We start from the raw sequence: 27,841 nt of genomic DNA, 5'->3' as shown, positions 1-27,841 counted from the left end.
AAGCGGTGGAAATATTTAGTAGGGAAAACTGTCAGGGATAGAAACACTACTCCTAGTAAAGATAACATTAACCTAGACTTAGAGAAAACAGAACAGACCCCTCCTGTTAGCCACAAACCAGTTCCCAAAACTGAACATGAACCCAAACCCAAATCCCTTTATCCTGGGGAGGAGTTAGAGAGAATCAGAAAAGGGGATTGGGAGGTTCCTTATCCTTTATGAAGGGAAGGTGAGTCTCCTGTAATAGCAGTGAGGGCAGTGACAGCAGGAGACCGATGCCCATATGCACCTGTCACAGTATGGTGGGGGAAGTCATCTTCTCCTACACATGTAATGGTTTTAGTTGATAGCGGAGCTGAAGTTACACGTTTGCAAGGAAATCCTTCCCATCACAAAGGAGAATTGATTTATATAGAAGATTTGGGAGAGCAAACTACACCAGCAGTTAGGATACGGGTGAAATTGGCTATTGGCAAGGGATCAGGATTTATGACAAATGTTTTGGTATCATAGTTACCCAAAAATATTCTTGGGATGGCTATACTTCAAGGTCAGTCAATTCAGACTGAAAGAGGTACATTCACATTCGGGTATCCTGATAAGGCGTATCTGGTAAGGGCGGTGAAGGCTGTGGTCAGAGGTCATGTGAAATGGATCCCTGTCTACATTCCTCCACCAGAGAAGCCAGTCTGTCTCAAGCAGTACAGACTTCCTTTAGGCCACAAAGAAATTGGGGAGACTATTCAAAAACTGTTGAGAGTAGGGATCCTTAGACCTGCAGTAAGTCCTTTCTCGTCTCCGGTGTTCACAGTAAAGAAACCTGATGGAACATATAGAATGACCATGGATTACAGAGGTCTAAATAAAGTGACACCTCCATTACAGTCAGGTGTACCAGATATGATCTCAATTGTTGAGAAAATTGCTAAAGATGCAGGAGAATATCATGCTGTCATAGACTTGGCTAATGCTTTCTTTTCGATTTTAATAGACCCAGAGTGTCAAGACCAGTTTGCTATGGTGTGGGACGGCCACCAGTACACTTTTATTGTCGTTTCGCAAGGCTATCTTCATTCTCCAATGATTTGTCATGGACTGATTGCCCAAGATTTAAGTACCCTGAATTTGAAAGTTGCTGTGTTTCACTACATTGATGACATCATGATCTCTGGGACAAAAGAAGATGTAACTGAAGCCCTGCACCTGCTGATAGAGCACTTGGAGAACAGAGGGTGGGCTGTCAACAGAGACAAAGTCCAAGGACCTACCACAGAGGTGAAATTCCTAGGAAGGATGTGGACTGGGCAACAGAGGAAAATTCCAGAGACAGTTGTGAAAACTATCCAGGCGCTGGCGCCCCTACTACCAAGAAGAAGAAGTCTCAGCTTCCTTGCTTATACTACAAAGTAACCTTTCTAGATAGACACAAGCAAAACAGTCATACAACTGATTTCTAATAATAATCCCCACTCTTCACGGAGATAGCAGGCGGGGGGGGGGGCAGTGGGGGGCGGATTACTGGCAGGGAGGGGGAGGAGGAGGAGAGAGGAGAAAGGAGAAGGAGTACACCCCCTCCATGAGCGGCACCAACCGGGGGCTGTGAGCCCCCCTCCGCCCACAACATGTCTGCTTCCTCCCTGCTTTTTCAGATGACTACAAGGGGGCATGTCAGACCGCTGGCTGAGTTCAGGAGAGGGATGTCAGCAAGCAATAAAATTTTTTCAGCAAGTTCAGCAGCCTATTACAGAGGGACTACAGAGCTCAGAAGAACATGGATGGCAAAGTTGTTGAAGGTAGGAGATCAGCAACAAGGACATGGAACAAAAAATTTGGCCGGAGTTCTGCTTTAACCAAATACCACCCCAAAGCTTCTGAGACTAGCAGTCAGAACCAGCAGTGCCTTAGATCTCATAATGAAGTTATACAGCTATGAGGCTGTTTGAACAGGTGTGCCTAGGCACACTCACATACTAGAAAGTGCACTGTTATTTTTCATTGGGAATTTTAAGTAAATTTTTTTTAGGATGGTGTTTAGGCACAATTACTATTTCAATATGTTCTTTATAACAATTTTCACTTTTTGAGTTCAGTTCCACTTTAAGAAAAGCAGATTGTTTGGCAGTTGGAACATGCAATCATCTGTATCCATGGATAGAAAAGGCTGTTAAGACTCACCTCTAGTTTCAGTTCTCCATTACTGCAGGAGAGGTAAAGGTTTGTTCCATCTAGTTTCAAAGTAACTGGCACTTTGTCTGTATCGGATTCTTGACGATACTTTGTAATTACAAACCTTGCTAAATATGTAAAAAACAAATGCACAAAAATGTTAAATTCTTTATTAACTCTATATTAGTATTTACAATTACTTTGGAGCATTTGGAACATAGTCAATGCTACTGTGAGCACCGGAAATTAAAAATGTGAAATCACTGGCAAAGTGCATTAGATATCTGTTGATTTTCAATGTCCCATAACAGGGTGACAGTGCTGTTCTTTCTGCAGTATAATTAAATCCCAAATCCAGCTAAAACTTAAAAAAAAACAAAAAAACAGTTACAACAATATATAAGAAAAAACACCCATTAGTAAAGTAAATGGACTAAATATAAAACAAATTTATTAGTCTTACTTTACTAATGATAACATTCCCTCCATATATGTGTTCAGGGGCGCATTTTCTCAAGATTTTGGATCCACATCCTTGTGTTTTGTACATAATCTAGATCAGCTTTTTTCAACCAGGCTGCCTTCAGCTTTTTTTCAGGGGTGCCTTGGCAAAATGCCTAAAATTTTCCCCAAAATTGTATACAAACCAGTGGGTGGACCAGGCCTGCGATTTAGTCTGGTGGATTTACTAACAGCAAATAGACTGTGCCCTTTGCAAGTGCAGTTACACTTATTTTTCTCTGAGCTTAGTAAATGTGGTAATAAAGCTCTGATGATTTCCATCATCCAATCATGTGCAAACAAAAATGTCATTTGTTCTTTGCACCTGATTGGGTATTCTCTACAAAGTGAAGCTTTACCACATTTACATATACTAAGGAAGATAAGTGTAACTGCACTTGCAAAGAACACGCAGTCTATTTGTAATGTACTAAAAGTAAATACACCCCAAAGCCACAGGTTTTCTTTGTGCACCATTATAAGCTTCCAGCTGTCAGCATCTTAACAATCAATGACATCATTGGTTGGTAAGGAGGACATTGGGCCCCTGCACAGCACCCTTGTTTGCCCCTCCCCTGCTCCTGCCAGCACTGGGGTCACATGAGGTGAGTTAGGCCGGGTTCTCATACATACGAATTGGATGTGGCTTTCCCCGCATCCAATTTGCATGACAGGAGAGAATGCCTGGCTCCCAGTGGAGCCAGATTATACATCTCCGGGGCGGCTATGGTCAGCATTTGGAAAAGGGTCCTGTGCGTCTTTGGTTCTGATTCAGGTGCGGATTTATGCAAAAATGCGGACCTGATTCTCACCTGAATCGGTGAAAAGGGACGCATCAGACCCCCAGCTGTGAGCCGCGTCTGCAGCATATGTGAACCCAGCCTGAGGGAGGGAAACAGAGGGAGAAGAGGAACTTTGGAATACTCTTACCTGGGTGTCCTATATGTGTGGATGTTGCTATGTCCCTCAATATTGTGCAGAATTTTAAAGGGTGTCTTGACTGAAAAAAGGTTGAGAAACACTGGTCTAGACCACAAATATCTCTTTAGCTGCTATAGCACTGAACACTAAGGACCCGTTTACACTTCTCTGATACATTGCATTGCCATTTGCAATCACCAGCAAGATGTATTGATCCTTGCCGGCAGCTACCCCTGGCTGCTCACAAACTCTTGTGTGAATATAGCCTTAAAGTACAAGTCCAGGCTCTAACTAACTAAGAGTAAAAAAAACCCCAACCCTCCTTCCTTACTCCTATTCTAACTACCCTGTAGAAATAAGATGCTTATACTTACCTATTCTCAGGGAATTCTGGTCCGATCACACGATCAGCTCCCAGTGGTGGCTTCAGGGGAGAGGAGGGACAGAAAATAAAGGTCCCATAGTAAGCCTTTGGGTGACATCACCGCCCAGGTATTCCAGCCATTGTTGGTGATCTCTCCTCTCCCCTGAAGCTGGCCGCTAGGGAGATCATATGAGTGGACTGGAGTGCTCTAAGAATAGGTAAGTATACACATCTTTCTTCTACAGGGTAGTTAGAATAGGAGCCATTTTAGGCTTAGTTTAGAGCCGGAGCGTCCACTTCATTGCAATGCACCAGAATACTAAAGTATGAGGGCCTGTTCACACTTGTTCTTTGTGACAATGTGCGTTACTGCAAAGCACCTGCTCTATGTGCGGTGTCATTCTAGTCACCCCACCCATTGTACACTAGAGTCCCCCACAACGCATACACCATGTGTTTTGAGGCTCTGTGTTTTTAAAAAAGGTTGTATACTTTTTTTCATCCAAGCCATAACCTATGGTTATGAATTCACTGCAACTTAACGTTTAAACCCCCTTCACACCTGAGCGATTTTCTGCTTGAAGCTTGTAGCTCTAAAACTCTCAACAAGCCAAATCCCATTCACTTCAATGGCCCCTGTTCACATATGAGTGTTCTGTCACCTGAAACAAAATGCCTGAAGCTCAAAAAAAAGTACATGAGCTTCTTTTTGGCAGATTACAAGCAATTTTGGCCCCATAGTTTTCTGCTCAAACAGCAGCTCTTTACCCCTAATTTCCTCTCCCTCTCCTCCTCTGTATGTCTTTATGGACCTTACTTTGTACATTGGTGTGCAGTCATGCTGGAACAGGAAGGGGCCATCCCCAAACTGTTCCCACAAAGTTGGGGAGCATGAAATTATCCAAAATGTCTTTGGACCAGTGCACAAAGCAAGGACCATAAAGACATGGATGAGCAAGTTTGGGATGGAGGAACTTGACTGGCCTGCACAGAGTCCTGATCTCAACCCAACAGAACACCTTTGGGATGAATTAGAGCGGAGACTACAAGTCAGGACTTCTCTTCCACATCAGTGCCTGACCTCACAAACACGCTTCTGGAAGAATGGTCAAACATTCCCGGAGACACACTCCTAAACCTTGTGGACAGCCTTCCCAGAAGAGTTGAAGCTTTTATAGCTGCAAAGGGTGGGCCAACTCAATATTGAACCCTACGGACTAAGACTGGGATGCCATTACAGTTCCTGTGCGTGTAAAGGCAGGTGTCCCAATACTTTTGGTAATATAGTGTATTTATTTACACAAATGTTTTGCCTTTCATTTCTGTTTTAACCTGAATGGGTCGTTTTACAAAGTGAGGGTTTACATATACTTTAATTTCTCCTCACTCTAGGACAAGGATCTCCAAATTACGGCCCTCCAGCTGTTGTGGAACTACACATCCCATGAGACATTGTAAAACTCTGACATTCACAGACATGACTAGGCATGATTGGAATTGTAGTTCCTGAACATCTGGAGGGCCGTAGTTTGGAGACCCCTGCTCTAGGAGATGGGAAAAGCCTTTCCATGGTGTCAGGATCAAGGTGCTGGTGCTACCTGTGTGGATATAAAAGTTGGGATTTGTTCCTGACACTCATTAGAACTGGTTTGGAGAAGCTACGATTCATCTTCAATACTACAGAACAAATCCAGTTGTAACTAACTATTAGGGTTGTCCCGATACCGATACTAGTATTGGTATCGGCACCGATACCGAGCATTTGCCCAAGTACTTGTACTCGGGCAAATGCTCCCCATGCTTCACCCGATACCTGGAAGACAGCTGTGATCGGCGCGTGGGGGAGTTACAAGATTCTCCGCCAGCGGCTTTCAGCAGCTTTAGTGACATACAGTGGTGATCGGTCACCGCTGACTGTCACTGCATCCTCCTCCATACCCCCTCCGTTCCTCTGTCCCCCTCCACTGTCCCCCTCCGTTCCTCTCTCCTTCTCTGTCCCTCTCCGCTGTCCCCCTCCGTTCCTCTCTCCTTCCCTGTGTCTCTCCGCTGCCCCCTCCGTTCCTCTCTCCTTTTTTGTCCCCCTCCGCTGTCCCCTCCGTTCCTCTTTCCTACCCTGTGTCTCTCCGATGTCCCCTCCGTTCCTCTCTCCTTCCCTGTGTCTCTCCGCTGTCCCCCTCCGTTCCTCTCTCCTTTTCTGTCCCCCTCCGCTGTCCCCTCCGTTCCTCTCTCCTTCCCTGTGTCTCTCCGCTGTCCCCCTCCGTTCCTTTCTCCTTTTCTGTCCCCCTCCGCTGTCCCCTCCGTTCCTCTTTCCTACCCTGTGTCTCTCCGATGTCCCCTCCGTTCATCTTTTCTTCCCTGTGTCTCTTCGCTGTCCCCTCCATTCCTCTTTCCTTCCCTGTGTCTCTCCGCTGTCCCCTCCGTTCCTCTTTCCTTCCCTGTGTCTCTCCGATGTCCCCTCCATTCCTCTTTCCTTCCCTGTGTCTCTCCGATGTCCCCTCCGTTCCTCTTTCCTTCCCTGTGTCTCTCCGATGTCCCCTCCGTTCCTCTTTCCTTCCCTGTGTCTCTCCGATGTCCCCTCCATTCCTCTTTCCTTCCCTGTGTCTCTCCGCTGTCTCCTCCGTTCCTCTTTCCTTCCCTGTGTCTCTCCGCTGTCCCCTCCATTCCTCTTTCCTTCCCTGTGTCTCTCCGCTGTCCCCTCCGTTCCTCTTTCCTTCCCTGTGTCTCTCCGCTGTCCCCTCCGTTCCTCTTTCCTTCCCTGTGTCTCTCCGCTGTCCCCTCCGTTCCCCTCTCCTTCTCTGTCCCCTCCGTTCTGCTGTCTCTCTCCGCTGTGTGAATGGACAGAGTCAGCTGACTCTGTCCATTCACATAACTGAAATATTGTAATCTCCTGTGATTACTATTATTTTATTATTATTATTATTATTCAGGATTTATATAGCGCCAACAGTTTACGCAGCGCTTTACAATATAAAAGGGAGACAATACAGTTATAATATAATACAATACAATACAATAGGATTAAGAGGGCCCTGCTCAGAAGAGCTTACAATCTAATAATTACTATGTGTCAGTTTATGAATGGAGAGGAGCCGCTGTCTTCTCTCCATTCATTCTCAGTGCAGCTGAGGCTGCAGAGAAAGGGACTGGGGAATCTCTATCCTCTGTCTCTTTCTCTGTCTCAAGGGGGAGATATCAGAGGTCTGTTAAGACCCCTGATATCTCACCAAAGCCCCCCAACAGGGCTGATTAAAAAAAAAAAAAAAACATATACAGAATAAAAAAAATATTATTGTAAAAAATAAAAATTGTAAAAAAAAAAAAAAAAAACACACATACATACACCGTTCACCCCCTCCCATAAAAAAAAAAAAAAAAAAAAAAACACTGTTAAAAAAAAAAACAAAAACACTGTCATGTGACATTAAAAAAAAAGTATCGGTAATCGGTATCGGCGAGTGCTTGACAAAAAGTATCGGTACTTGTACTTGGTCCTAAAAAAGTGGTATTGGGACAACCCTACTAACTATCATTGGAGAGATTTTCTTTTTCTTACTGTTGAGTCTACAGGACAGAAAGCTAAAGTAAATCTCCCCTTTGGAAAACAGATAGAAAAAAAAAAGCAAAAACAAAAATGGGATTTAACCATTCCCTACTTAATCCAAAACAAAAAGTTTAAAGTGATTGTAAACCTTTTTTCCCCACAAAATAATAAACATGTCACAATTACCTGCTCTCTGTAATGGTTTTGCCCAAATCCTCCTCTCCTGGGGTTCCCTGCTGGTGCTCCTGGCTCCAACACTTTAGTGAGTGCCCCCATATGAAACCTCTTCCTATAGGGGCACTTATGCAGGCTCCATCCCAAGCCATGCTGCCTGTGTCCATAGACACAGCACAGCTTGATCCTTGGCACAGAAGGTTTTTTACCTTAATGCAGAAAATGCATTAAACATGGTAAATGATCAACACACAGATCCACGTCCTGTCAGAGGAGAGGAGACCGATGGTATGTTCCCAGTACAGAGGAACACCGATCGTCTCCTCCCCTTGTGAGTCCCCTCCCCCTACAGTTAGAATCACTCCCTAGGTAACAAATTTAACCCCTTGATTGCCCCCTAGCGTTAACCCCTTCCCTGCCAGTGACATTTATACAGTAATCAGTGCATATTTATAGCACTGATCGCTGTATAAATGTGAATGGTCCCAAAATAGTGTCAAAAGTGTCCGATATGTCCGCCGCAATGTCGCAGTCACGATAAAAATCACAGATCGCCACCATTACTAGTAAAAAAATAAATAAATAATAATAATAAAAATGCCATAAATCTATCCCCTATTGTGTAGATGCTATAACTTTTGCGCAACCAATCAATATACGCCTTTTGCGATTTTTTTTTTTTTTACCAAAAATATGTAGAAGAATACATATCGGCCTAAACTGAGGAAAAAAATTGGGATATTTATTATAGCAAAAAGTAAAAAATATTGTGTTTTTTCTCAAACTTGTCACTCTTCTTTTGTTTCTAGCGCAAGAAATAAAAAACAAAGAGGTGATCAAATACCACCAAAAGAAAGCTCTATTTGTGGGGAAAAAAGTACAGTGTTGCATGACCGCACAATTGTCATTCAAAGTGCGACAGCGCTGAAAACTGAAAATTGGCCTGGGCCGGAAGGAGGTGAAAATGCTCGGTTTTGAAGTGGTTAAACTGATAGGGCCTGGGACAGGAGGGCTGGCTGCACTGCCTTATCAGCGACCCTGACTGCTGGGAAAAGGTATTTAGAGATTATATTGCTAAAAACAAACACACATTGCCCCATAAGAGAAACTATCATGGGAGTTTATGGTGGAGACATTACAACCATTTTATATCTTTAGAACCACTTTCATTTCATATTTAAAGGAATTAAAAGAAAAAAGAAACTGACCTCCTTTTTCTGAATTCCTTTGTGGCAAGGCCATTAGTCCAGATGAGGGGTTATAAAGTATCCATTTGTTTCCCTCATCATGAATTGGAGATGTTTGACTGGTTCCTATTGTATAGACTTCCCCTTTAGGTACTAGAAATTTTCCTTCTTCTTGATCGGGCCTATAATATCTTCTATCTAAAATGAAATGAGCAAGAAATAGTGGTCATTTAGGTAAATATTCTCTTAATACATAGTGTACATACAATAGTTATAGTACTCAGTTTAATAATTCCACATTATGATGACCTATTTTTAGTAACACATTTATAAATCTTAACAATTTTTTAAACGTTTTTCAAAATCCAACAGGAATTTGCTTCAAACGGAGCCCTTGCAAATAATATGATGATGATACCCATCATTTAAAAAAAAAAAACAACAGTAATAATCATGACGCTTTAAAGCTGAACAGTAGGTTAGATATAATCGACACAATTTAACACAGCTCTGTAATATATTTTATTTAACCACTTCCCAACTACACTATGATGCCTACAGCGTGGCCGGCTAGTTCTGGGACACCGTTATATGCCGTATCGGTATGAGGAGAGGAGAGAGAAACACTGCAGCAGCGTGAGTTGGCATGATCCCGTGTGCCATCACAGTGCCCATCAGTGACATTACAGTGTCCATCAGTGCCACCACAGTGCCATCGGTGCCACTACAGTGTCCATCAGTGCCACTACAGTGCTCAAATGTGCCACTACAGTGCTCATCAGGGGCCTATGGTGCCACTACAATTCTCATCTGTGCCACTACAGTACCCATCGGTGCCACTACAGTGCTCCTCAGTGCCACTACAGTGCTCAAATGTGCCACTACAGTGCTCATCAGGGGCCTATGGTGCCACTACAATTCTCATCTGTGCCACTACAATACCCATCAGTGCCACTACAGTGCCCATTAGTGCCACTACATTGCTCATCACTGCCACTACAGTACTCATCAGTGCCACTACACTGCTCATCAGTGCCACTACAGTGCTCATCAGTGCCCTACAGCGCTCTTCAGTGCCCTACAGTGCCCATCAGTGGGTGCTTATCAGTGCATCAGTGCACTTCAGTGTCCTACAGTGCACATCTGTGAGTATTTATCAGTGCCATCAGTCCCCTACAGTGCCATCAGTCCCCTACAGTGCCATCAGTCCCCTACAGTGCCATCAGTGAGTTCTGATCAGTGCACTACAGTGCTCATAAGTGCCACTACAGTGCCCATCAAGGAGTGCTCATCAGTACCACCCTATCAGTGGATCTTCATCAGTGCCGTAAAAATGTGTAAAAAATGCGTAAAAAAAAAAACGTTTTAATTTTCTTTCCACATTTTCAAAAAACATAAGTAAAAAAAATGTCATGTTCAGAAGATTTATTATAGAATATACATTGGGATGTTTTCTTTCCAAAATGGGATCATTTTGTTGGTAATTCTACTGTCCTGGTGCTCCAGGGCCTTCAAAAGTGTAATAGGTAGTCAGGAAATTAGATATGTAATTAATGTCCCTAGAACACCTGACGATGCTCCGTCCACGTTGGGCCTCTATGTGGCCAGGCTTTGTAAAAGTCTCACACATGTGGTATCGCCATAACCAGGAGGAGTAGCAAAATGTATGTTGGGGTGTCATTTTTTGTTTGTACATGCTGTGTGTTAGAAATTAGACATGTGCAATTCGTTTCGGTCCAAATACAAATTCAGACAAATTTTTGGTCATTCAGAGATTCAGATGTATCCGAATCTCTGAATGCAATAGGAAAGAATAGTAACAAATTTAGTTGAAATCCATTAAAAATTATTTTGTTTATTCATTTTCTAATGCATTCCACCTTTTCAGAACAATTTGAATTCTGTGTGAAGAATAGCTGGTTGTTAAGCAGCGGGCCGGGAAGCTGGCCGCCCGAGTCCTTAACAACCGATGAGTCATAATCTGTCAGAGAGCTTCCCCACTGACAGATGAATGTAAAGAAAAGAATGCCAGCAATACAATAATGTTTAAAAGAAAACGGTGTGGGGTCCCCCTCATCCATACCAGGCCCTTCCGGTCTCATATGGATTTTAACCACTTGCCGACCGCCGCACGACGATGTACATCGGCAGAATGGCACAGGCAGGCAAAAGGACTTACAGGTACGTCCTTGCACAACACTACACTTCCAGTAGAACACGCAGGAACACTTTTCACCCCCCGGTCACCCCCTGATCACCCCCCTGTACCCCCTGTCACACTGACACCAAAAGCAGTTTTGTTTTTTTCTGATTATTGCATTGGTGTCAGTTTGTGACAGTTATAAGTGTTAGGGCAGTTAAGATTAGCCCCCTTTAGGCCTGGGGTACCCCCCTTTAGGTCTAGGGTACCCCCCCTAACCCCCCTAATAAAGTTTTAACCCCGTGATCACCCCCCGTCGCCAGTGTCACTAAACTGTTTTTCTGATCGCTGTATTAGTGACACAGGTGACGCTAGTTAGGGAGGCAAGTATATAGGTTCGCCGTCAGTGTTTTATAGCGACAGGGACCCCCATATACTACCTAATAAAGGTTTAACCCCCTGATTGCCCCCTAGTTAACCCTTTCACCAGTGATCACCATATAATTGTTATGGGTGACGCTGGTTAGTTTGTTTTTTATAGTTTATTATAGTTTTAGGGCACCCGCCGTTTATTACCCTATAAAGGTTTAACCCCCTGATCGCCCGGCGGTGATATAAGTTAAGTTTTTAGGGTCAGATAAGGTCTGCGTCGCCCCAGGCAGCGTCAGGTTAGCCCCAGTACCGCTAAAACCCACGCACGCAGCATACACCTCCCTTAGTGCTATAGTATCTGAACGGATCAATATCTGATCTGATCAGATCTACACTAGCATCCCCAGCAGTTTAGGGTCCCCAAAAATGCAGTGTTAGCGGGATCAGCCCAGATACCTGCTAGCACCTATGTTTTGCCCCCCGGCCCAGCCCAGCCCAGCCCAGCCCACCCAAGTGCAGTATCGATCGATCACTGACACTTACAAAACACTAAGCACACATAACTGCAGCGTTCGCAGAATCAGGCCTGATCCCTGCGATCGCTAACAGTTTTTTGGTAGCGTTTTGATACAGTCGCTGACAGTCAGGAGCTTTTTTGCCTGTGAGTCTCACTAGTGTACCCCTAAATTTAGAGCCCAAAATGGCAAATCAAAGGTACGCTAGTGAAGAGGCCTACATGTTTCTGAGAATGACAGATAGTGAAGAGGAAGTCACTCATCTGTCAGATTCAGGCTTAGAATACGATCCTGTAGACGACAGCGGCTCCATGACAGATAGCTCTGACGATGGAGTTGTGGTCCCTACCAAGGTCAGGCGTACCAGACCCCGAACTTCTTCTTCTGTCCTTGAAGTGCAAGAACCGCAGGGCTCTCGTATGGAGCAGAGAAGTACTAGCGCTGCTATTCCTTCTGGTGAACTGGCAAGCACCAGCGGCCTAGTACACCCTGGTCTTACATCCAGCACTGCAGTATCACGTGGTGACGTGGCGAGTCCCATAAGTGCAGTTCAAGCTGGCGAGGTGGCAAGCACAAGTAGTGCTATTTGCTGGGTGTCTGGTGTGCTTCTGTACCTTTAAGAAGGGATGGGCTGCCCTTCAGTCCACCTGCCAGCATTTATCCATCAGAATGCATGTGCCTCCACTGTGGGGACACTCATATTTTAGTGTTAGGACCACAGATATCAGGGTGCCGTGACGAGGCTCTGTGGCTTACGCATGCATTTGCAAATGCATGCGGACTAAACCCCTGTTTTTAACGCGTACTGTTAGACAGGTCAATTTGGTTGTCTGCGAGTTGGTGGTAAGTAGGCTTTGGTTTTTTCCTGGGCATTCCCCAGGCTTTGTTTGCAAGCACAAGTAGTGTCCCGCTGCCACCAAGAAGACGAACACAGGCCCGTCGTGCCCATAGTGCCCTTCCTGCTGCATTTGCCAATCCGAATTGGGAACCCACCACTTCTGCAGCACCCGTACTTCCCCCATTCACTGGCCAACCCGGAATTCAGGTGGAAACAGTTGATTTTACGCCACTGGATTTGTATTCACTGTTTTTCACCGAAGATCTCTATAGATCTATTGTATATAGAAAAAGGAAATTCCCCTAAGAATATTTAGATAATAAGTATATGTAGCAAAGTATGAAGAGTAAAAAGATTTTTTATTTAGACATAACATAGATTAAAAACATAGTGTATCATAAATTCAATGGAACATATTACAGAATCAATAAGTTTAGTGTTGTTACCAAACAGTAAATTATACGAGGGCTCTTTTTCACATCTAACGCATTTCTGAATAAACAGTGTTTTTGTCCTTCTTTAGGGATGTAGCAGAAAAGAGCAATTCATGCTCTTTTCTGCTACATCCCTGAAGAAGGACAAAAACACTGGGAGAGAGCCTGCTTGAGGTGCAATAATTTGCTCGCTATGAAGTGGAGGGACAATAAGAATGTTTTCCTTCTTACCTCCCTTCATGCAGACACGACGGTCCAAATTACTACGGCGACTGGTGTTGTGGAGAAACCCCTCTGTGTCCACGAATATAACCAAAATATGGGAGGGGTGGACCTCAACGACCATTTGTTGGCGCCGTACCTAGTTGCCTGTAAGGCCAGACGCTGGTACAAAAAAGTGTCTGTATACTTATTTCAATTGGCTTTGCTGAACGCTCATGTGCTATACAGAGCTTCAGGACAGACTGGATCCTTCCTTAAATTCCAGGAAGAGATCGTCAGAGCCCTTCTGTATCCAGACGGTGCTCCACCTCACCTTCCCCAACCAGATGCAGTAAGCCGGCTGCATGGGAGGCATTTTCCTTATGTCCTCCCGAGTACCCCTACCCAACGAGCCCCCCAAAGAAAATGTTGTGTCTGCAGAAAGCGCGGATATAGGCGTGACACCCGGTATTATTGTCCCTCCTGTCCTGGCAATCCTGGTCTTTGCATTGGTGAATGTTTTGAGCGCTACCATTCACTAGCTGAGTTTTAGCATAGGGTACAGCATTGCACAGACTAGGACACACTTTCACAGGGTCTCCCAAGATGCCATCGCATTTTGAGAGACCCAAACCTGGAACCGTTACAGTTTTAAAAGCTACAGTTATAAAAAAAAAGTAAAAAAAAAAAAAATACACAAAAAAATATAAAATAAAAAAAACAAAAATAGTTGTCGTTTTATTGTTCTCTTTCTCTCTATTCTCTCTCTATTGTTCTGCTCTTTTTTACTGTATTCTATTCTGCAATGTTTTATTGTTGTTATGTTTTATCATGTTTGCTTTTCAGGTATGTAATTTTTTTATAGTTTACTGTACTTTAACCATTTTTTTGTTTTCAGATACGCCATTCAGCTGCAGTGCGGATTTATTTATCTTGACAGCAACAGCGTTTGCTCCCACGATACATAAAGCTGTGACTCCAGCGCTGTCGGAGGTGATTTCACCACCACAGTTACATACTTCAGCATATATGCCGAAGCGTGGGGGCAGCAGTGGGTGGAGGAGCGATTTGCTCCTGCCTTTTGCGGGAGGATGCCCCCATGCTTCGGCATATATATATTTTAGGCACAGGTTGCGTTAAATGTTTTATTTTTTGCAATTTTTTTTTGTATTTGCTTTGCAGGTATGGTAAGTCTTACTGTTATACTGTAATGTTATTTTGTTTTATTGTTAACCATCATTTGCTTAGCAGGTACGCCATTCAGTTGCAGCACGGATTTATTTATCTTGACAGTAACAGCGTTTGCTCCCACGATACATAAAGCAGTGACTCCAGCGCTGTCGGAGGTGATTTCACCACCACAGTTACATACTTCAGCATATATGCCGAAGCGTGGGGGCAGCAGTGGGCAGAGTAGCGATTTGCTCCTACCTTTTGCGGGAGGATGCCCCCATGCTTCAGCATATATAAACGGTGCATATATGCCCATCATTAGAAGTGGGTGGATGAAGGGAGGTATTCTAATGGTGGGCATACCCACCGATCAATCTCTTTTTTTCGTTCAGCTCACAGGCTGCATGAAAAAAAAGTTTACAATATATGCCCAACAAGGACCAGCAAGGTACTGGTATGTTGCTGGACTTTAAGTGGTTATACCAGAATGATGCCTGCAGGTTTAGGTATCATCTTGGTATCATTCTTTTCAGCCAGCGGTCGGTTTTCATGTAAAAGCAATCCTAGCAGCTAATTAGCCTCTAGACTGCTTTTACAAGCAGTAGGAGGGAATGCCCCCCCTCCCACCGTCTTCCATGTTTTTCTCTGGCTCTCCTGTCCCAACAGGGAACCTGAGAATGCAGCCGTTGATTCGGCCAGCTGACCATAGAACTGATCAGAGACCAGAATGGCTCCAATCATCTCTATGGCCTAAGAAACCTGAAGTTACGAGCATTTTATGACTTAGATTTCGCCGGATGTAAACAGCGCCATTGGGAAATTGGGAAAGCATTTTATCACACCAATCTTGGTGTGTTCAGATGCTTTGAGGGAAGAGGAGAGATCTAGGGTCTAATAGACCCCAATTTTTTCAAAAAAGAGTACCTGTCAATACCTATTACTACCATAGGGGATATTTACATTCCCTGAGATAACAATAAAAATGTTTAAAAAAAAATAAAAATGAAAGGAACAGTTTAAAAATAACATAAAAAAGCAAAAAAAAAAGAAAGAAAAAAAAACAAAACCCCTTTCCCCCCCGCTCTCGCACAAAGGCGAAAGCAAGCGTCGGTCTGGCGTCAAATGTAAACAGCAATTGCACCATGCGTGTGAGGCATCACCGCGAAGGTCAGATCGAGGGCAGTAATTTTAGCAGTAGACCTCCTCTGTAAATCTAAAGTGGTAACCTGTAAAGGCTTTTAAAGGCTTTTAAAAATGTATTTAGTTTGTCGCCACTGCACGTTTGTGCGCAATTTTAAAGCATGTCGTGTTTGGTATCCATGTACTCGGCCTAAGATCATCTTTTTTATTTCATCAAACATTTGGGAAATATAGTGTGTTTTAGTGCATTAAAATTTAAAAAAGTGTGTTTTTTCCCAAAAAAATGCGTTTGAAAAACCGCTGCGCAAATACTGTGTGAAAAAAAATGAAACACCCACCATTTTAATCTGTAGGGCCTTTGCTTTAAAAAAAAATATATAATGTTTGGGGGTTCAAAGTAATTTTCTTGCAAAAAAAAAAAAAAATTTTTTCATGTAAACAAAAAGTGTCAGAAAGGGCTTTGTCTTCAAGTGGTTAGAAGAGTGGGTGATGTGTGACATAAGCTTCTAAATGTTGTGCATAAAATGCCAGTACAGTTCAAAACCCCCCCATTTTGGAAAGTAGACACCCCAAGCTATTTGCTGAGAGGCATGTCGAGTCCATGGAATATTTATTATGTGACACAAGTTGCAGGAAAAAGACAAAATTTTTTTTTTTTTGCACAAAGTTGTCACTAAATGATATATTGCTCAAACATACCATGGGAATATGTGAAATTACACCCCAAAATACATTCTGTTGCTTCTCCTGAGTTCGGGGATACCACATGTGTGAGACTTTTTGGGAGCCTAGCCGCGTACGGGACCCCGAAAACCAAGCACCGCCTTCAGGCTTTCTAAGGGTGTAAATTTTTGATTTCTCTCTTCACTGCCTATCACAGTTTCGGAGGCCATGGAATGCCCAGATGGCACAACCCCCCCCCCCCCCCAAATGACCCCATTTTGGAAAGTAGACACCCCAAGCTATTTGCTGAGAGGTATGGCGAGTATTTTGCAGACCTCACTTTTTGTCACAAAGTTTTGAAAATTGAAAAAAGAAAAAAAAAAAAACATTTTTCTTGTCTTTCTTAATTTTCGAAAACAAATGAGAGCTGCACAATACTCACCATGCCTCTCAGCAAATAGCTTGGGGTGTCTACTTTCCAAAATGGGGTCATTTGGGGGGGTTTTGTGCTATCTTGGCATTTTATGGCCTACGAAACTGTGATAGGTAGTGAGGAGTGAATTCAAAAATTTACGCCCTTAAAAATCCTGCAGGCAGTGATTGGTTTTCGGGGCCCCGTATGCAGCTAGGCCCCCAAAAAGTCCCACACATGTGGTATCCCCATACTCAGGAGAAGCAGCAGAATGTATTTTGGGGTGTAATTCCACATATGCTCATGGCATGTTTGAGCAATATATCATTTAGTGACAATTTTGTGCAAGAAAAGAAAAAAAAAAGTTTGTCATTTTCCCGCAACTTATGTTAAAATATAAAATATTCCATGGACTCAACATGCCTCTCAGCAAATAGCTTGGGGTGTCTACTTTCCAAAATGGGGTCATTTGGGGATGTTTTGTGCCATCTTGGCATTGTATGGCCTTCAAAACTGTGATAGGTAGTGAGGAGTGAAATAAAAAATTTACACCCTTCGAAATCCTGAAGGCGGTGCTTGGTTTTCGGGGCCTCGTATGCGGCTAGGCTCCCAAAAAGTCCCACACATGTGGTATCCCCATACTCAGGAGAAGCAGCTAAATGTATTTTGGGGCACAATTCCACATATAACCATGGCATGTGTGAGCAATATATCATTTAGTGACAACTTTTTGAAAAAAAAATTTATTTTTATTTTTTTATCATTATTCAATCACTTGGGACAAAAAAATGTAATATTCAATGGGCTTAACATGCCTCTCAGCAATTTTCCTGGGGTGTCTACTTTCCAAAATGGGTTAATTTGGGGGGGGTTTGTACTGCCCTGCCATTTTAGCACCTCAAGAAATGAGATAGGCAGTCATAAACTAAAAGCTGTGTAAATTCCAGAAAATGTACCCTAGTTTGTAAACGCTATAACTTTTGCGCAAACCAATAAATATACGCGTATTGACATTTTTTTTACCAAGGACATGTGGTCGAATACATTTTGGCCTAAATGTATGACTAAAATTGAGTTTATTGGATTTTTTTTATAACAAAAAGTTGAAAATATCATTTTTTTTTCAACATTTTCGGTCTTCTTCCGTTTATAGCGCAAAAAATAAAAACCGCAGAGGTGATCAAATACCATCAAAAGAAAGCTCTATATGTGGGAAGAAAAGGATGCAAATTTCGTTTGGGTACAGCATTGCATGACCGCGCAATTAGCAGTTAAAGCGACGCAGTGCCAAATTGTAAAAAGTGCTCTGGTCAGGAAGGGGGTAAATCCTTCCGGGGCTGAAGTGGTTAAGGGGAACCTCAAGCCAAAATTTACACAAAAAAAAGGAGTGGGGCCCCCCCAAAATGTTTTATACAGTAGGAAAAGGATATATATATTGTGGCAGAGCGTTTTCCTGCCAAGGTCTAGAAGGAGGTTGTGACCCAGAATTCTCGACTGAACGGGTTGAGGGGCTCCAGAGAGCTTGTAACATGAAGAGGAAACTGGCTTTTCAGTTTCCTCCTTTTCTTAGAAAGGTCCACTTTGGGACCTGGAGCCCGGGGATTTCTGAGAGATCTGGGTGGGATGAAATCCCCAGTCTTTGGTCCTGATTTTGAAAACAGCCATACTGATTGGTCAGGTGTGTGCTGAGCTTTTAGTAGTAACCTGACCATAGTTCTGGGCACCACCCCGGCAGATAGGAAGTCTGAGTACCAGGAGTCAGGAGGGCTCCACGGGGGAGCCAGTGCAGCAAGAGGCTGATAGCTATATGCACCAAGGTGGCCGGTGAAACAATCTGTACGAGACAGACAAGGGCCTGGAGTGTAAGGCCAGAGCAGCAGTGCTGCAAGTGAGAGCCAACTAGGCTGAATGTCGTTTTGTTGATGGAAAAAGGAATGCTGAAACACCTACGAGGGAAACCTGTGTTTGTTTGCTGAACTTGCTTTTCATAAAAATGGGCAAACAAAGCCCTTTAAAAAAGAAGAAACAGTGAGTAGCGGTGTCTTTAAAGCTCAACATTTGACGCTAGTCCTTTTAATAAATTTAAGAGGTAAAAAATATATTGAAGAAGACATTCTAAATAAACTTGTTGATAAAAACTATGGCGCATAATGACAAGGATGGAAATACAGAGCACCTATAATACAAATAAAGATACTCAATGTGCAATGAAAAATGTAAACTAATAATAAAAGTGAATCAAGGTGTCCACTGTCATGCAATCTATTTAGTGCAATAAAATGCATATTGTGCAATAAAGTTCATCCATCAGCGTCCTTCCACATCTCATAATTCAAATGCACCAAGTGTCCTATGCAAAATTTGTGCAATATATCCTGTGTCAAACACACACATAAAGTGCAACAGTGCGTCCAAAATGACGTGTCCATAAAGGAAATCCTCCTTACTGCTTATTCACCACACCCAGCCTTCTTTAATTGTCACACTTACCACTCACCAGATTAATAATGCATCAGGCTTTACTTAATATAAAAAAAAATTCCTCTCCAGTATCCACAAACTTCAGGCTGCGAGCAGACAAGCACAAATGGAATGACATCACTCCAGACAAGCCTCACCCTACGCGTTTTGACGTGATGTCGTCATCAGGGACTGAATGGGGGTGGCTCATCTTGTGTCTCATATTTTTATTCATTTTACATATATTACAACTGCAGCTTAATATAATTATTCAATATAACAACAGCCTATCTACACAAAGCATATCCTACCTAAATCTCTTGCTAGCAAAAATCACGATCCTTTAAAGATACATACCCTCCTAAGGGGAACTCTACCTATCTAAAAAATGTCTGAAGAGTAAATATGAACCTAAATACTATAAAAAAGTATGCTCTGATCTACCCCAATATATTACTAAACTGAGTATTAAATATTGAAACGCTAAATGGTCTCTAAAAATTACTTAAAAAACAATTAGGATCAATGTCACTGTTCATACCTCCAGGTTGAAGTGTTTCTAATTCATAAATCCACTTAGTCTTTCTTTGAGATCTCTTTCACTCTATCACCTCCTCTCCAATTGTGATTAGTACAATCTATCCCATGTTTTTCCAAAAAGTGCTTGGAGACTTACACTAAATGGATTGTATGACAGTGGACACCATTGATAAGTTTTATTATTATTTTACATTTTTCATTGCCCATTGAGTATTTTTATTTGTATTATTTATGAATTCACTAGGGTATTTTTAAATTATAGCACCGTCACACATATTTTTGGTTAGATTTTAGCACTATTGTTTTTGAGTGACTGCAGCTGCAGGTTAATAGTAGTGGTAGTTTAAGTTTTTCATGTGGCGCATACTTTACACCGTAGGACAAAAGAATGTCATTGGATGGAATTTAATTTAAAATCCACAATAACACTAAAAAGCATAGCATTTTTTTTGTGGTAATATTTTCAAGAATATTGTGTGTGTGTATATATGGTATAAGTCATTATTTTACCGTTTGCTGACGAAAACTTCCTGATCATATCCAACAACAATCTAGGTCTTGGGAACGGAGGATCCTGATGAAGACCTATGTTCATCCGAAGTGTTATGTATGGAGGAGTTGGGTATGTGATTACACGAGGCATATTCCAGTAGGCCATCAAATAATCGAGCTGTGGCTGAACGGAAGACATATTTCTATTGCTAAAAAAAGCTTTAAAGGGAAAAGGGAAAAATGAAAATGTTTTTAGCTTTTTAAAATAAGACTTGTCTTCCAAAAACCCTATGTAAGGCCTCATTTACATAGGCATATTGGTCAGTACACCGATGCAGAGTGCCGCATTTACCCACCCAGGATGCACAGGTGATGCGTGTAGTCAGCCTGTTTAAATCAATGACAAGCAGACAACCGCACAGATCTTCGTGGGTCTTAACATGCATCCCTGAGTGAACATTGTGCCGGACAGAAACATGGCTCAAACGCAGACAGACTGGGCTGGTAAACTTGGCCATATTATGGGTATACTGATCAGACACACCTGTGTGAGTGAAACTTAAAGAATAAAAAGGTTGATTTCTTAAAGGAATAGAGAATGCTCACTTAGCAAAGTGAGTCCCCACTGATCTTAGTAAATTGGACGAAGCTGTATTAATTTCAGTCAATCCAATCATACACATGATTGTTTGTTTTTTTAATTTCCCATGCGCATGATTTATTCAAAGTGAATAAAGTTTACATTATTTAATACCATTCACATTACATATCGTACAAAACCCTAACCAAGATCAACTGGTTAGTGGTGGCTTTTGGGAGCCTAAATGATGGTCCTTCTAGCTGGGGTCGGCAACCAGCAGATCGCAGAAAGCTGACGGGTAGATCTCTATCAGGGCTGTGCCAATGCTTCTCCCTGTTTCCGCCTGTGCTTCATCAGATTTGGCGACCTGTCAGAATTTGTAACGGTAGTGACGTTCCGTCGCCGCCATCTTGCTACACCCCACACTCCTCCACAGTAAGGATACACTGAGAAGGGGGCAAGCGGACATCTTGTTACACCCGCCAGAGTTTTGCATTTTACACTTATTTTTAACAGTAAACTGAGCTTATAAGGTGAAATACAATATTTAAAAATCCGACAGACTGTTTACATGTTGAATTATAAAATCAGAGGTGTTCTGTCAGATTAGCAAATCTGTGAGATCTACAGATTTGCTGCTGCTTTTAAAATTGAACATGTAAAAAGTCAGTCGGATTTTTAAATATTGTATTTCACCTTATAAGCTCCATTTACTGTTAAAAATAAGTGTGAAATGAAAAACTCTGGTGGGTGTAACAAGATGTCTGCTTGCTCCTGTTCTATCAGCTGTTACCTGGCCTACTGCGCATGCACAGCCGAAGTGACATTACCTCGTGGCCATCTTGGTACACCCGCACTTGTCTGCAGTAAGCCTAGAGTTAGAAGTCGGCAAACGGACATTTTTATACACCCACCGGAGTCTTGCTTTTCACAGTTATTTTTAACAGTGAACTCAGCTTATATATTGAAATGCAGTATTTAGAAGTCCGTAACAATGTTTTACGGACTTCTAAATACTGGGGAAATACTGGGGATCTTTGATTTCCCACATGTTGCCCAGGTAGATCTCCTCAACCTCTGAAAGATTGCCTACCCCTGTTCTATAGGGATTGTAAGGCGAGACAAAGGCATTCAAACTTTGGGGAAAACACTGTATAGGTTTATGAATATGGAGATACATTCTGACCACAAGTTGAGAATATGTATCATGTGCATATGAAATAAGGATACATAGAAATGATTGTGTGATCACAGTTATGACTGTCTTATGAAATCTCATAGGATTTGAGTTAAGCGGTTAAATATGTGAAAAACATTTTTACTAAACTTCAGCTTTTAAGCTAACAGTGGGAGCTTGGCTTGCAATTTATAAGTAATAAAGATTTAGTTAAAAATATGGATTGAATGTAATATAGTGACATAATATGGTTTAAATTAATCATGGAATATCTGTCATAGAACCTAGCCTGCTTTAGAAATCACTCCTATTCAAGGTAAATGATTTTATAGTGTTTGTTTGTATTGCTTTTGTTGTTAACATACAAACCCCTCTGGGTAATCAATGTACATTGCAAGGATTTTAACAAGGTTTTTAGAAGAGTCATACTTTTTGTTGCTGTGAAAAAATAGCTTTTTGGTTCACTTAAAGCGGAGCTCCACCCAAAAGGGGAAGCTCCGCTTGTCTGCCTCCTCCCCCCTCTGCTGTCACATTTAGCACCTTTTGGGGGGGAGGGGGGAAGAGGGTACCTGTTTTTGACCGCCGCGCGAAGTGAGCCAGAGGTTCGGCCCATGCACAAAGCGGAGCGTGATTTGCGCATACGCAGTAGGAAACCAGCAGTGAAGACACAAGGCTTCACTGCCGGCTTCCGTTAGTCAAGATGGAGACGCGGATGAGGACACAGCTGGATGCCTGGACAGGTAAGTGCCCTAATAGTAAAAGTCAGCAGCTACAGTATTTGTAGCTGCTGACTTTTAATTTTTTTGGAGGGAGGCCGGAATTCCTCTTTAAGAGGGTCTGATTCATTTTTAATCAGCTGTTGATTTTTCTGTGTTATAATGAGGAAAGCCACAGTTTCTGCATCCCTTTAGAAGTGATTAACCCTTGGGGAGCATCTCATCAAAACTTGCATTTCTATTGCAGGGGTGCCTAAAATCTGACTTGTATCTTTGGCCTGTTTCACACAGTCTTCAGCTTGTATAAGAGCAGTGTGAACAGCAAGTTTTCACAAAGCATTTGCAGAGCTTTCAGCAAGCTTTGTTGAAGCATTTAAAGCTCCATAGAGCTGCAGTTTGTAAACGTTGAAAACAGATCCTAATGGGAGTGCTGATTGGCACTTTATGCAAGCTGCTAGCAGGCTTTAGCATTTGTTCAAGCTTGCTGAAAGCCTGCTGAAGCCTTGCAGCTTGCTTAAAGTGGCAATCAGCACTCCCATTAGATCTGTGTTCAACATTTACAAGCCATATCTGAATGGCTTCAATAAACCTTGCTGAATGCTCTGCCAATACATTATCAAAGCTTGCTGTTCACACTGCTCTTGTAGAAGCTGAAGCTCATGTGAAACAGGCTGAAGTGCAGACTTCTGGGAAAAGTCACAAGCAGGAAATTAAATATCTGAGGAAGTTCTGTACACCAACTTTGTATAGACTGCCTGCAGGTTGCCATATTTCATTGAATTTTATCGAAAATCGCAGCACTGCAGATTGAAAAGGAAAGGTCATTTTTAATAACATTCAATTACAACTTGGCTTGTGTAGCAAATGTATGTGCTATATTATATAATTTTTTTTATTAGCTATTTTTTCCCCACAAAAGTAGCGTTACCCTTTAAGAATAGGAATACACTTTACACATTGAATATACAGTTTTCAAAGCCAACATTCACTTTACCACTTTAGTAAATCATCACCATTGCTGCTGAATGTACAAACAAAAACAATGTTAAATCAGACACCTACCTGTTTACTAGAGAGCGTCCTGAACCGTCTGATCCTTTGCTGGGAAGACAATCACCTGTACTATTGGGTGTACACACACCCATTTATATGTTGAGACAGCTCATGCTGGAAATTATTTTGTTATGTAAGAATGCACACAGCCCAATTCTGCCCAGAAAAACTTGTGTCTTACCGGTTTTTTCTCTTCCTGGTTTATTGTCTTCCTGTAACTTCCATAATTATGGAGGCAGTTTATTCATAAAGTCACACCTAATTATAGATATGTGACTTATAACCAGAACCTTATTGATGATATTTACGTATATCTAAGGGCTCATGCATATACAACAATTTAAAAGCATTTTTTCTTTCTCTAAACACTCCTCCATGTACACATAGGAGTTTAGAGGCAGAAAACAAAATCCACTGTCAGCACGGCCAGGAGCAAAACAAAACTCCTAAGGCCCCTTTTACACAGGTGGATCGATCGGACCATCCATTGTCCTCTATGGAGCGGTGGATGTAGACAAACATGTGTCTGCTGACACCCGCCGATATCTGATCTGATCGCATTCACTAAAAACAGACGGGTGGGATTTCCCATCCATCTGGTGGATCGGATGACAGTCAGACAGGCGATCCGTTTCCATCCGACCACCCATAGAGGAAAGCGGGGAAAAAAAGGCGCCTCTAAGTGCAGTATGCAAAATTTAATAGAGTGCACAAAGGGTTAAAAGCACTTACAAGATCGTTGAGTGGTAAAAAACCTGATAAAATCAGGAGTCCTCATCTGTGGCATGTGTCCATCCTCGGCACGGTGGTAGAGAGCAGTGTAGAGCCGTCCAGAAGCTGTAAAGTGTTCTCCTACGTGCTGGAGAGAGGAGGCAGCAGGGAAGCCTGTGTTCCGGGTTCACTGCGGGATACACAAGGCTGATGGTGTCGGTGGGGAGAAGGGGAGGTAATGCGTTTTGGAGCTCCTTCGTCAGACCTCTGCATCAGCGAGTGAACATGGACATGTCATCCGCCTGCTCAGCGGGGATCAGCAGATAGATTCTTTAGTGAGCAGGTGGATCCACTGGCAGACTCCGCCTGTCTTTTCCTTGTGTACACATAATGTACAGCAGAGAGCACCAGCCCTTGGGCCGCAGCCCAACACCGGGCCATGGCGCCTCTGCTGCCAGGCTACGCCGCAAAGGAGAATCTTTCAGCAGTGCGGTGGCCATGCAGAGAGATGATTACATCTCTAATTGCCTGCACCACTGTTCCGCCCTTACTTACAGGGCTCTGAAGGCTGCTCTACACAGAGGAGTAGCCACGGCCGAGCACAGAGAATGCCATCATCTCTCACTGCCCACCCTCAGTCTGGGACAGTACCACTAGCTAGTTTACCCGCGCTGAGGAGAGGCTGTCAGCACCTGGGGGGACAATGACGTGATTTTTACATTTAAATAAATTAGTGACAAGCTGCTATTTGGTGGCAGGTAACAGTGACAATTCATATCTGGTGGCAGGATAGTGACAATCCACATTTGGTGGCAGGTAACAGTGACAAGCTGCATCTGGTGGCAGGTGACGTGGCATGTGACAAGCTGAATGTGGTGGCATGTGACAAGCTGAATCTGGTGGCAGGTGACAAGCTGTAACATGATCAGAGCTTCTTTTGATTCTACATTATGGTGAGTTGAACGATTTCATTCTATATTACAATGTAATAATAGAAATAATGCGCTTCAATCCTCCTGACACCATAACAACCATGGTGCCGTGATGACTCAAGAACCAACACCAGCAATTGCCCCAACAAATTGCCAGTGAAAACCCACATCGCACCTCCCACAGCTCTGCTCTTGGCACAGGCATGTTCAACATGGTTGCACTGGTTGATATTCCTTGACGGATAAAGAACCAAAATAAAAAGTCCATGTGTTGAGAGTAGTACATCATTGTGTTCTTCCACAGTGGCACACGGACAAAACGCCACAGAAAAAGTGAAAAGAAAAATGTGATAGTGCCTCCACCTCTGCATGCACTGCCGCTTACCAGCTATAAATGCTCTCCTATTATGGGAGATCAGATGTCCTTGTGGCTTATTACTCCGCCTCGGGTCTCTGTGCTGTGCACCATTACTTCCGTGTCTTCACCATTGGATAGCCTCATACACAAATGTGTTCAATAGGTCCCCATGGAAAGATAAAGGCTTGCATAGTGTAAATCCTTATTTTATTCAATTAAAAAAAACGAAATTGCACTTAGTTGTGTAAAAACAGCATTTGGAATAGATCGAGCCGGCCGACTCTCGATAGCAGCCCGTTGCTTCCGGGACCTGCGTACACGCGGTGACGTCAGTACGTCGCTCCTCCCTACATATGTTTCGTCATACCTGACGTCGTCCTGGGGTACTTCTGTGGTGTTTTGTTCATGTGCCACTGTGGAGGAACACATTGATGTACTACTCTCAACACATGGTCTTTTTATTTTGGTTCTTTATCCGTCAAGGAATAATTAGTGACTCTTGTACCAATTGCATCACTTTGTAACATTTGGAGTATTTACCATTTTTTTCATGTCACTTAACATTTTTTATTCTGTCATAAATCTAAGGTGTATGCCGAATATTAATTATCAATCAGCGCAACTTGAATTTTAATTTTGTATGGTATTGTGTGTGTCTCACATGAAGTTGCAGCGGAGTTTACAATTTATTTTCATATGAGTTTCAAATCATTTTTTGTTCTACAGATAACAAAAATCTAAAATACTGTGCTATGTTCAACATGGTGATGATGTCACTGCTGCTTTTACAAGGTTATATCTGGGTTTGAAAAGACATTTGCTGCACACATAATCGATTTAAATTCTTTGTGATTATTGACAAAAATATTTGAAGTTTTTGTATCCAGAATTCAGCTTTAATAAGAGAAGTGTGACTCTGCATCGTCTAATCATACAGTATAAGAACGAACTGAGAATTACACCCAGCATAAAAAAAAGAGAAGTGCTACTGTGCACAGTACATACAGTAAAGGAAAGAGTGCTGAGAATTGCATACAGAACAAAAGAAATGCTACTGTACATACATACAGTATAAGAACAAATACTAAGAATTCCATACAACCAGTGGCGGCCCATCCATGGGGGTCGCATGGGCGTTGCACCCCCTATCCATGCATCCGGCTCCTAATCTACATGCAGGGCGCCTGCCACATGGATTTCAATGGCTTTTATTTTTTTGAAGCATGTGATTAGAGCTGGAGGCTCTAATTGGCTTCAAAAAAGGGTGGACTCGGGGCGCAGTGTATAGCGGCCTCCCATCTCCCGGAGGGATGTTGGTGATGGCAGCAGCAGTGCGGTGTGAGGGGGAGAGTTTTGTTTGCTGCAGCCCCCCCCCAAAATAATGAGCACCAGCCGCCACTGCACACAGCATACAAAAAAGACGTGTTACTGGGCATAGTACATACATATAGTATAAGAATGAATGCTGAAAATTACATCCAGGATATTGAAAATGAGAAATGGTTTGGTACATAGTACAAGTACACAATATAAGAAATGCTAAGAATCAATCTCAGCATGCAGAAAAAGAGAAATGCTATTGTGCATAGTAAATGCATACAGAATAAGAGCACAAAAAAATGAAATGCATTGAGTATACAGACTGCTTACCAACGGAATTAACCTAACAGTATGCTATTTAACGCATACTGTTAGACAGGTTAATTTGGTTGGTAAGAAGACTAGTTAGGAGTTGAGCTGGGAATTTCTCTGGTTTTGTCTTGTATGTGTTGCACTTCCATGTGTTCTTTGCTGTGAAGGCCAGTTATAGGTGGGGGCAGTGGCCAGTTGTTTGTTACTGATGTAATATTGGTGAGGGGACACACTGGACACCTTTGCTGCCCTTGTGCTTTGTGCTGGGTGTCCAGCATGCCCCTTTGCCTTTAAGGATTGGGCTCCCTCAAGAGTCGAGTCCTGGGAAAAAAAGTGTGGGAACTCACCCAAGATTCACGCCCCACCTCAAAAACAAGTGTGTGTGTGTGTGTGTGTGTGTGTGTGTGTGTGTGTATATATATATTATACCCACTCCCATCAAATCATT

The 27,841-nt window shown here is 42.6% G+C and overlaps 1 protein-coding gene across 2 annotated transcripts in view; it reads right to left on the bottom strand.

The window, feature by feature from the left end:
* Positions 1-23,922, bottom strand: part of LOC141133035 (interleukin-1 beta-like) — a 37,858-nt gene extending 13,936 nt beyond the window's left edge. Inside the window, exons 1-4 of one of the 2 annotated variants that reach the window (XM_073622110.1) lie at positions 23,770-23,922; positions 20,253-20,453; positions 8,876-9,052; positions 2,176-2,294 (exon numbers count right to left, since the gene is read on the bottom strand). In XM_073622110.1, coding sequence (XP_073478211.1) covers positions 2,176-2,294; positions 8,876-9,052; positions 20,253-20,433 — 477 coding nt within the window. In that variant the 5' untranslated portion in view covers positions 20,434-20,453; positions 23,770-23,922. The remainder of the gene's footprint in view (positions 1-2,175; positions 2,295-8,875; positions 9,053-20,252; positions 20,454-23,769) is intronic. The other variant, XM_073622111.1, reaches the window with a different exon arrangement.
* Positions 23,923-27,841: the final 3,919 nt, after the last annotated feature.

The sequence above is a fragment of the Aquarana catesbeiana genome, linkage group LG03 (genome assembly GCF_042186555.1).
Source record: "Aquarana catesbeiana isolate 2022-GZ linkage group LG03, ASM4218655v1, whole genome shotgun sequence".
In the NCBI taxonomy this organism is placed as follows: domain Eukaryota; kingdom Metazoa; phylum Chordata; class Amphibia; order Anura; family Ranidae; genus Aquarana; species Aquarana catesbeiana.
This window is presented reverse-complemented; position numbering and strand designations above follow the sequence as displayed.